This window comes from Colossoma macropomum, unplaced genomic scaffold (assembly GCF_904425465.1).
Source record: "Colossoma macropomum unplaced genomic scaffold, Colossoma_macropomum, whole genome shotgun sequence".
In the NCBI taxonomy this organism is placed as follows: domain Eukaryota; kingdom Metazoa; phylum Chordata; class Actinopteri; order Characiformes; family Serrasalmidae; genus Colossoma; species Colossoma macropomum.
In genome coordinates this window covers 31,896,648-31,908,190 of record NW_023494807.1, presented here as the reverse complement: position 1 = coordinate 31,908,190, position 11,543 = coordinate 31,896,648, and the positions used below count along the sequence as shown (strand labels likewise).

Genomic DNA, 11,543 nt, shown 5'->3' with positions numbered 1-11,543 from the left:
TCATCTGTGGAATAAAAGGCGAACGGCAAAATGAGGGGAAAACATCCCATTTCGGGATCCTCTTGCGTCCTTAATGTTCAACCAGAAGCCGGCAACTAAACGACAGTGCGGCCAATCTCGATGCAACACTGTTTTCGAGCAGCTTAATGGCGGCGGGGAGTCCATAGTGCTGCTCGGCCTCGTTCTTAAAGTGCGCACACCTTTTCATGCTACATTGCCCGGAATAGACGGCAGGTTCGTGGACAGTGGAGGGGAAATTGAAGCTGGTACGCTCCCGGAAAGCAAAATCGAACCTCTTACCACCCTCGGACTGGGGGGGGTTGCAGAGGGCGGGGGGGTTGCAGAGGGCGGGGGGGTGGAGGGGGGATGGAGTGGAGGTGCTTAGGAGCATCCTGGAAAACAAGTGCAGTTCAGCTTCACCAAGGAAAGGCAACTTCATTTAAATACATTGGATGTAAAATTAAGCATCTCATTAAGGATGCCACCAAAATTAATCATCCAGATTAAGATGAGTGCAATTTATCAATATCCGCGCACATTAATAAGAAAATCTACCTGCTGTTTTAGGTCACCTCACTACACAGTAATGACCTACTGTCTACTTTATATTTGTACTAGTCGACCACCAATTGATAACATTTAAATCAGAGCATTGTGAAATATGAGAGGAAAAAATGGGGTTAGTGGAAACAGAAAATAAAAATATAAAATAAAAAAAGAAAAGAAAAATTATTTGAAAGCTCTTCATAGAACTGTTCATAGAAATCGGCCATAATTTATTAAAAGAAAAGTAAAAAGGAAGTGCTTGACTATAAGCAGGCCAATAAGAAAGAGTGCTGTTCTCACATAATACAAACAAAACCTGATTTAAACTGAAATGCTATCATTCTGTCCTGTAAATATTGACAAAATAAAAGTATTTCTTTGCCTTTGATTACAGTAAACACAATTTATTTGTGCTAATTACTGAAAGCCTACTGTATAATTTTTTCCAACCATTAAGGAGGTGATGGGACTTTCTTATTGTCAGCTGCTGCCACCTACAGTCTGTAAACAGAACCACAACAAGAGTTACATGTAAAGATGTTTTTTCTCTGAAGTCCATTCACCGCAGTGGTATTATGTACCAAGCCCAATATACGGTCCTACATTCTCAGCACTGCAGTGACACTGACATGGTGGTGGTGTGTTAATGTGTGTTGCGCTGGTCTGAGTGGATCAGACACAGCAGTGCTGCTGGAGTTTTTAAACTCCTCAGTGTCACTGCTGGACTGAGAATAGTCCACCGACCAAAAACATCCAGCCAACAGCGTCCTGTGACCACTGATGAAGGACTAGAGGATGACCAACACAAACTGTGCAGCAGCAGACGAGCTATCGTCTCTGACTTTTCATCTACAAGGTGGACTGACAAGGTAGGAGTGTCTAATAGAGTGGACAGTGAGTGGACATAGTGTTTAAAAACTCCAGCAGCACTGCTGTGTCTGATCCACTCAGACCAGCGCAACTCACACTAATACACCACCACCACATATTTATATATATAATTTCATACATTTCTACATATTTTATACCACATCAAACTTTTTTTTTTTGCTAAAGAAAAGTAAATTCAGTTTTCCATGGTACAGACCCTTTAACAGCGGTCCTCACACTGGTGCTTGGTCAGATATCTAAAAATAAGTATCATAATACTGTCTAGATGAAAAATCATGATTATCAATTATATATGGATTTGATCTGCTCAACAGGGGCTGCTTAAGAGGAAGAGAGCAAATATTTAAAAACTCTGAAATAAATATTTCAAAGATTCTACTTTTCATTCAAATTCTTATGCTGATAATATAATTTACAAAGAAAAATGTAGTAAATTCAAAAATAATGCAAAATAAACACGTTTTCACAAGCAGTCTCAGACTTTTGGACCTCACTGTATATTTTGTATCTGTTTATACAAATATATGTTGGCAAACAACTTTAGCCAACAGAGGGCAGCGTTTAGCCGGCTTATTTACAAAGAGGTGAATCAGTGCGTAGTGACCACAGGAAGTCTTTCAGATTGGACATCTCTAGCTGATCCTTTGCAATTTGCACATATAAATGGGGCCAAAGTTGGCACATAAGTGCGGTAAGACTAACTCTCCCACCGCTGGCTGAGGGGCGAAGTGGAAAGTGTCTGAAAAAAGCTGGACGAAGCTGCTGAGGTTTTGCACTTGCACTGTAATGTCCATCTCCTGCTGGGCAACGCTGATGGCCTGCTCCACCACACACTGGTTCTGCAGCTGAGACAGAGAGCAGGTCGAGTACAGAACATGACCGCCTGGACGAGTGGCCTGAATCCCTGCCCTGCACAGAAAGGGAAAAACCATCAGTCTTCATTCTCTAAATTCACAGTATCCTCCTCAATTTAACAGGCAATTTAATTTAACACACACACACACACATTATATATGTATACACACACACACACACACACACACACACACACACATATATATATATATATATATATATATATATCAATCATATCATATATAAATATTTTATAGTTGTAAGTACATAATATGTAATAATGTATCACATACGTCTTGTGAATATGTCCCATATGTATTAGATAGGTATGTATAAATAAATAATACGTCCCATTTTCACCTTATATATGTAAATATCTATATGTTACACCAATGTCCCATATATATACATAAATAATGTGTATATATATATATATATATATATATATATATATATATATATATATATATATATATATGGGACATTATATAAAATGTCCCATATGTTTTTGGCATAAATATTTTATATATGCATATTGCATATTGTGGCGTAATGTGACGTAATTTACCACAACAACAACAAATACTGTCATACTGCCCACCTCCAACATTAGGTCACCTCATTACACTATAATGACACACTGACTATTTTAGATAATGTTGTTTGCTATGAAGTAACAACCACACCTGTTTATAGTCATTCTGGCTGATGGTGTGGCTTTTAAAGGGCTTATATTCTGTATTTTTCTTAGATTGTATTTGTTTCCAGACTTTTAAGTGTATGTAGCAAAAAACAATTCTTCTCTTAAGTGACCATTTTCCAAACTGTCTTTATCCCTTATTGGTTAAACAGGCTGTCAGACGCTCCTTTCATGTATGTGGATCTTTGGAAAGGCTGCAATGATCCGTTTGGTTCCCGACAGCCATGAACAGCACAGCGTTTAGTCATTTTCCCACATCTTCCACTCCAATAACTCTGCTACAGACTGACACTCCACATCCCTTCAACAGACATCACAACCATGATGATCTCAAAGTGGAATGTTTTTGCAGCTTCATTAGGTTTTGGGTTGAGGTTAAGGTTAGGTTTAGAATTAAGGCCAGGGTGAGGGTTAGGATTAGGTTTTGGGTTGAGGTTAAGGTTAGGTTTAAGATTAGGGCCAGGGTGAGGGTTAGGATTAGGTTTTGGGTTGAGGTTAAGGTTAGGTTTAAGATTAGGGCCAGGGTGAGGGTTAGGATTAGGTTTTGGGTTGAGGTTAAGGTTAGGTTTAGAATTAAGGCCAGGGTGAGGGTTAGGATTAGGTTTTGGGTTGAGGTTAAGGTTAGGTTTAGAATTAAGGCCAGGGTGAGGGTTAGGGTTAGGTTTTGGGTTGAGGTTAAGGTTAGGTTTAGAATTAAGGCCAGGGTGAGGGTTAGGATTAGGTTTTGGGTTGAGGTTAAGGTTAGGTTTAAGATTAGGGCCAGGGTGAGGGTTAGGATTAGGTTTTGGGTTGAGGTTAAGGTTAGGTTTAAGATTAGGGCCAGGGTGAGGGTTAGGATTAGGTTTTGGGTTGGGGTTAAGGTTAGGTTTAGGGTTAAGGCCAGGGTGAGGGTTAGGATTAGGTTTTGGGTTGAGGTTAAGGTTAGGTTTAAGATTAGGGCCAGGGTGAGGGTTAGGATTAGGTTTTGGGTTGAGGTTAAGGTTAGGTTTAAGATTAGGGCCAGGGTGAGGGTTAGGATTAGGTTTTGGGTTGAGGTTAAGGTTAGAGTTAGGATTAGAGCCAGGGTGAGTGTTAGGATTAGGTTTTGGGTTGAGGTTAAGGTTAGGTTTAGGATTAGGGCCACTTTAAACACACTATTTAAACACACATTATCTTTTCTTCAAAAGAAGAAATTATTGCTTACAAGAGGAGCTCCATCTGCAGTAACGGAAGCTTCTGTCTCTCTTTGGTTCTGGATCTCTTGAATATGTTATTGTCCTCCTCCATTAGAGAATGCCTGTCTGTGGTACAGGGGACGTCCACCAAAACCTGAGAGAGAAAGAAAGAGACAAAGAGGGCAATGGTTCATGTCGCAGCAGCTACTGGAGCATTTTCTTTAGAAAGCCAACAGCTAAACCCCAAATTCTGATTCAGACATTGAAAAGTGCGTTGAAGAGTGCTAAAGACATTTTCTCTCATCTGTTTCTATTTCTTTTCTCCTTTTACTTTAACATAACTTACGCTTATATTTATTTGATCTTTTCATTCCCTTATCGCTTATTTTATTATCTCTTGATTTTAATTTTTTTTACATGTGTGTATGAAATATGCTACATAAATAACTTTGAGAACAGCAGAAAACATTCTTATAAACTGGACAATAGTGGCGAAAATAATAAAGACTGGATGGAAATCAAAGCAGAAAATTTCTTATTTCAACGAAACCATAATTTAACAACATTTTCTCAGATCAGCAATAACATTTTTATAACTTTTTTATCACTCCAGATTTAATTGTAGGTGCTTAATTAATAAAATGGATGTCTTTGTGCAGTTTCTCTAAATCCTGACACTGACCTTATCAAACTGGTGTTCATCTTTATTTCTCCACTGCCGTCCATCTAACGAGGTGATGTAAACTCTGTCCTCCGTCAGCAGCTCTCTGGGCAGGTAGCTCTGCAGGGTCCGGCGGAGGCGAGCCGTACGAGACCCTGACAGGTCGTTGGCCCAGAGAAACCCTGAATGTCCGTTAACAAAAGGAACATGACCATGAGAGGAAAAATGAGAGGAAAGATCTAAGCAGTAGATTTTGTTACACACCACAAAACTGTGGGCTTATAGATTTTACAAAAATATTACAAAATATAATATAAAATACAGCAGTGTTTATTATTAACATCATGAATCACAGGCTTATCAGACAAATAATCAGCACCTGCCATGAATTATTTCTGTAACTACAATGAGTTAGACAGTATCTGCTATTAATTATTCAGTAACTATTATACATTATTCATTAAATGCTATGAACTTCAGTATCTACTATGAATTATTCAGTAACTATTATGAATTTTTCATAATGTACTATACAATATTAACAGCAACTACGAATAATAATTTAGTAAATACTATAAATTGTACAGTATATACTATAATTAATTCCACCAATATAAATTATTGATTAAATTATTCAATTATAACTACTATAAATTATTACTAGCAATTACTATGAATTGTTTAGTAAATACTATACATTGTACAGTATATACACTATAATTATAATTCAAATAATTAATTCAACCAATATAACAATAGATAACAATTACTATGAATTATTAGTAACTACTATAAATGATGCAGTACATACTATAATTAGTTCAACTAATATAAATTATTGGTTGCAATGACTATGAATTATTTAGTAACTACTATAAACTGTACAGTACATATTATAATTAATTCAACTAATATAAATTAGCTTTGAACATTATTAAGCCAATCAGACTTCAGGGCCGGAACTGTCCACATTAAGAGAGAAGCCAAACATCGGTTTACATACTGACGGCCTGAGCCTGCAGGAGAGCAAGGGTCTTCCCTCCAGGACCAGCGCAGAGGTCCAGCACTGAGTGACCTGGCTGGACATCCAGCGCCAGAACAGGCAGGACAGACGCCGCATCCAGCAGGTAGTAAGTTAATAATCCATTGCTGTCTGGCCTGAGAGGACAGAAAGACACATCATCCAACTGTTGTGTGAACAAAGTTAGCCAGCTGCTTTCCTGCTGCTCACATCTCTCACTTCTACACTTTACGCATTTTATTTTCGACCAAAAATTTCTTTACAGTGGTGGTGACAGGAACCAGGGGTTGCCATGACTACAACAGAAATATAGACATTTTATTTACTATCCAGAACCACCAGTGAACCTACACGAGTCTCCTGTGCTTTACATGGAATGACGATGATGGCAAATCTGTAAAAAATAGTTTGTATGCATACTAAAAATACATTGTAGGCCAAAACTAATACAATCGATGTCTCAGGCAGCATCTTCATAACTATTTCATATAATAACTTATATACAAATCAACTGAAACCCGGCCCCGTCTGGCAACACTGCTCTGATTGTTACCTTGCAGGTTTGAATCGAGAAATGTCTCCCCTTGGAAAAACGAAACACTGGATATTTGAGCTGACAGGAGCTGCTGTCTGATTATGGAGCTCAGGGTCCTGCGAAGGTCTCTCTGCAGGCGCGTCCTTCTCTGTGGAGCATGCTGCACCGATGAAGTCTCTGCACCCTTGGGAATGAAAGCTCGATATGATGTCAGAATCGGATGCGAAGTTGTTCAGTAAAGCTCCATACTTTTTCTCTGACAGCATTCCAATACGAACGGAGGGCCACAGGTCACCCAACTGCAGGCTGTATGTTGCATCAAAGTGCTGCAGGGCGAGGTCAGTGGCGGGGACTTTAGGTCTGCTGCCAGCCTGTTAAAATAACAAGAGGACAAAATAAATACACAATATGGGATTTTGTCATCACTAGAGATACATCGCTGTTGTCGGAAGAAAATCTCTTATCTCCAAAATAGTAACTTTACAGGAGAAGGAAAAAACATACTCCACTTTTAATGCAAGTCAATGGAACCAGAATTTTTACCAAGTCATTTTGGGCTGTTTCTCTTGATCCATTCATCGTGAAATTTACACACCAAGTAAAGGACAACAGGCATTTTCAAATTATGTCAAAAACTGAAAAACGACAAAAATGGAGATACAAGGTTTTCTTCCGGCAGCAGCGATATACTCAAGCACTGCGGTCACCAGCCCTCCTGTTTCAGATCTACTGTCCTGCAGAGTGAACGCTGCATCGATGACAACTAGGAGATTGAACTACCTCATACTTTCCACCTTAATAAAGCATAAGCTGTTTGAGGTGGGAAAATGCATGATCACAGTAAGACAGTGCTTGTTTGGCTGCTGAGTGATTATAAAAATTCCCAATAAAGCATATACGTATGAATTAAAAAGTTATTTAAAGACATTTAACGATACTCAATTTAAAGGTGGATGTGTGCTATGGCTATCCATTGTTAATGTAGTGCTGAAAAAGGAAACAGTGTGGTCTGTTTATTGCACAAAAACGGCTTAACCTTTCACTTGTCCACATAGCCGCCTGTGTTTATCGACATACATAAATAACAAACAGAAATTCTAAATTATCTTAATACAGCTTATTATTTATTATTTATTATAGAAGGGAGCTAAATTAAAGGGGAACTCCACCATTTGTGCAAAATTTCTGCATAAATTCAGTGTTTGAGATGTAAACAGTGATTCAGAATGGTTTGGTGTGAAATGGTTGATAGTAGAGACAATAATATTCAAATAGTGTTGGTATGCTGACATATTAAAGTACTGCAGCACAATAATTAAACCTAATAATATGATAGCATAATAAATAGAGATAGAGGTGGGTAATCCAGGTCCACAAAGTAAAACCCTCCCCAGGATTTTGTTCCAACTGCCTGAACACCTTTGCTGCTGGTTTGAGCAAATTAGAGAAGTCAAGCAGTTGGAACAAAATCCTGGGGAGGGTTTTTACTTTGTGGACCTGGATTACCCACCTCTATTTATTGTGCTATCATATTATTACGAAATACTTTAATATGTCAACATATCAACTCTATTTGAATATTATTGTCTCTACAATCAACCATTTCACACCAAACCATTCTCAATCACTGTTTACGTCTCAAACACTGAAATTTTGGTGGAGTTCCCCTTTGATTTCGCTCCCTTCTTTAGCGCACTACAGTGTAGGGAACAGTGGGCAGGTGATATTTGGAACACAGCGCACACCTCGCGTTTGTAGCTCAGGGCTGTTCGTAGTCAAAACACCTATTCGATTTCAGGTCTATAGACATTTATAAGAGATATTTACCCATTTAGTTTTAACGCGGTGTCGCCGCTGGACGAAACAAACCGAGTCTCTGATTTTATTTAGGAGAAATCTCGGGCCGATGTTCGCCGCCATCATGTTTCAGCGATGTGTATCACCAGTAAAAGTCCCCAGCGCTGCGGGTTCCTCTCTGCGTTTATGTAAACAAGTCAACAAACAAATTCTGCCACAAACTATTAAACTGTGAACTAAGACGAAAATAAAATTTAAAATAACTTCAGCTACAATAACTGCCCCACCTGCCGGAATACCGCCCCGAAGTCTCTCAGTATCTCACTGATGTTCTCGACTTTTTTTATTTTATTTTATTATTTTTTTTACTAATTTACTTAAAAATCTACTGTAAGTGCTTCTAAAAATTAAAATGTTCTAAATAAACACAATATATATTAATAAAATAAAAATATCAATAAAATAAATAAGTAAATAATCTCTAGCACATAGAAAATCTCTCTGAACTCAGTGCGGTAAAGAGGACTTTTAACAAGTCGAAAGTTTTTGTGTGCACAAATTTGTATTCTTAATAAACGAAATAAACAAATAATCACATTTCTGTTGCATGAAATTATTAAAGCACTGCATTGAGTAACACGGGTGATATCCATGTATGACTTTATGCGCCAGTAACGTTTTTATTATTATTTTACACACACTCATCATCTAAACCGCTTATCCTTCTGGGTCGCGGTGGGGTGCTGGAGCCTATCCCCGCTGTCATTGGGCAGTAGGCAGGATACACCCTGGACAGGTCGCCAGTCCATCGCAGGGCATATTATTATTATTTTATTTTCAGTTTTTTTTTAAATCAAAATCGTAATTTTGTATAATATATATATATATATATATATATATATATATATATATATATATATATATATATGCTGCACTCAGCGCTTTAACTTTAGACCTATACTTTGCACAATGTAAAGGTTACAGGTATGACTGTGTGTGTATGAGTGATGATGGTAGAAATGCATGTTTAATTTTATTTTATATTTATTTTATTTTATTCACTACTATGTAAACGTTTGATACTGTGCACTGTGAGCTCCTGTAACCAAAACCAAATTCCTTGTATGTGTAAGCAAACCTGGCCAATAAAGCTTCTATATATATATATATATATATATATATATATATATATATATATATATATATTTTATTTGTATGTTATTGTTTCCAGATGTGATTGGAGCTGTACATTGAACCCCGTGCATGGCTGACAAAAAAAGAAAAATCAAACAAAGCAAATCTACTTCCTGTAAGTTTCTAGTAGTTTCCTGCGTGTGACCTCCGGCCCGGCGCTGCGGAGAGACCTGTAGGCCAGCAGCTGGACCTTCTGAAGTGCAGTGAAACATGGTTTCAGAAGAGGAAACGAGGGAAACGGGCGCTTTAGGGGAGCCTGACGAGGTATGACTGTTAAAGCTGTCCTGGAGGGTAAACGGGACTTAGAGAGGAGTCAGGGAGCTCAGGGTTCGTGAATGGGACAGTTTGTTTGTGATCTTGGTCTTATTAATGTTTCATAGCTGATTATTCCCCCTGACAGCCGCTGTGAAGCCTCAGCTGATTTTTCAGGCAGTGACAACGACGTGGTGATCTTTTTAGTTCACTTTCACCTGGAGACCTAATGCCTTTCACTCATAACATTAAAACCACCTCCCTGTTTCTGCACTCACTGGCCTTTTATCAGCTCCACTGACCACATAGTTTCACTCTGTAGTTCTACAGTTACAGACTGTAGTCCGTCTGTTTCTCTGCATACTTTGTTACCCTGTTCTTCAGTGGTCAGGACCCCCATGGACCCTCACAGAGCAGGTACTATTTGGGTGGTGGGTCATTCTCAGCACTGCAGTAACACTGATGTGGTGGTGGTGTGTTAGTGTGTGTTGCGCTGGTCTGAGTGGATCAGACACAGCAGTGCTGCTGGAGTTTTTAATCACCTCAGTGTCGCTGCTGGACTGAGAACCAAAAACATCCAGCCAACAGCGTCCTGTCGGCAGCGTCCTGTGACCACTGATGAAGGACTAGAGGATGACCAACACAAACTGTGCAGCAGCAGATGAGCTATCGTCTCTGACTTCACATCTACAGGGTGCACCAACAACGCAGGTGCATCTAATAGAGTGGACATTGAGTGGACCCAGTGTTTAAAGACTCTACTTTAGCACTGCTGTGTCTGATCCACTCCTAGATTATGTAATCACTGGAAGGGACGACACTAGGTGGCCTTTCAGTTGTATCAACAGTTTAGTTAACTGACAGTAATTACAAAATCCAGGACTGGAAACTGGATTCAAGGTCCAGATTTTGAAGACCTCTGGTATAGGAAATTCTCGGACGGAGACTTTTCCACTCAACTGTATTTAAACGGGCTCTGTTCTGATTTGGCTGTCCTGTGTTGTGCCTCATTTTAATACCCACAACATGCTCAGCAAAGCATTTTGAGGCATTTTGTGATGTAATTTATCAGGATAATGAAAAATATTGTCATATTGCCCAGCTATACACGAGGGCATTATTATAATACTACTTTTTTAATCCTATGTAGGAGACTGATGCTCCAGCTGAGGAAGAAGAGGAGGAAGAAGAAGAGGAAGAGGAACTGGTGGTAAGTTATCAATGCCAGTGAATACCTGGATGCTCTGTTCTGCTCCCTCCCCAACCTTAAAGCCTTACTGGCCGTTGTATCAGAAGCATATACAGCACTGTGCAGAAGTGAGAAATCACCCCACATTTATTTTACCTTAATTTATTTAAACAGCCATTGAGTACGAGTTAGTAATTTTGGAGATGTTTCTGAGGAGTTTAGATTTAAGATAATCCACTCGGGTAAGAAAGGAGAAAGTCAAAGGAAAACAGAAGTTCCAAAAGCCACAGAGAAAATGGGCCTCCTAACAACCACCTGGAAGACCTGGTCAACCCCAAAACTGCCCCCATCAGATAAACAGCACTTAAAGCTTTCATCTCTGAGAGAGAGGAGAAAATCAAGCTGCTTCAGATCTGAAAACATCCACAGGTGTTTCTGTCCATCCTTCCCCTGTGAGAAGACGACTCAGCGCTGTGGCTCTGAAAGGATGTGTAGCTGTCAAGAAGAACCTCACTGAAAAAAGGAGACGGACACATCAAACAAAGAAGCTGAACCATGGACTGACCACCCCAGAGTCCAGACCTCAACACCACTGAATGTGTTTGATTACTTCAGAAAATCATCAACCAGCTTCTAAGACTGAACTTTGGAGGTGTGTCTGCAGATTCTTTGAGGAGCTGAAAGTGAGTCTCCTGAAAAGAATGGAAGCTGGAATAAAGGTGAAGAGTGACTCACATAATATTGAAAA

The 11,543-nt window shown here is 39.0% G+C and overlaps 1 protein-coding gene across 2 annotated transcripts; it reads right to left on the bottom strand.

The window, feature by feature from the left end:
- Positions 1–1,546: 1,546 nt before the first annotated feature.
- On the bottom strand, positions 1,547–8,332 carry nsun4 (NOP2/Sun RNA methyltransferase 4). Of its 2 annotated transcripts, none has more exons than XM_036556252.1 (6): positions 8,191–8,332; positions 6,382–6,734; positions 5,811–5,965; positions 4,829–4,989; positions 4,176–4,300; positions 1,547–2,346 (listed from the first exon to the last, which is right to left on the bottom strand). In XM_036556252.1, exons 1-6 carry the CDS (start codon positions 8,284–8,286, stop codon positions 2,070–2,072), a joined length of 1,167 nt encoding a protein of 388 aa, XP_036412145.1. In that variant the 5' UTR covers positions 8,287–8,332; the 3' UTR covers positions 1,547–2,069. The 2 variants fall into 2 exon arrangements, with proteins under 2 accessions (XP_036412145.1, XP_036412146.1); XM_036556253.1 differs by lacking the exon at positions 1,547–2,346 and adding an exon at positions 2,856–3,293.
- Between the last annotated feature and the right edge of the window lie 3,211 nt (positions 8,333–11,543).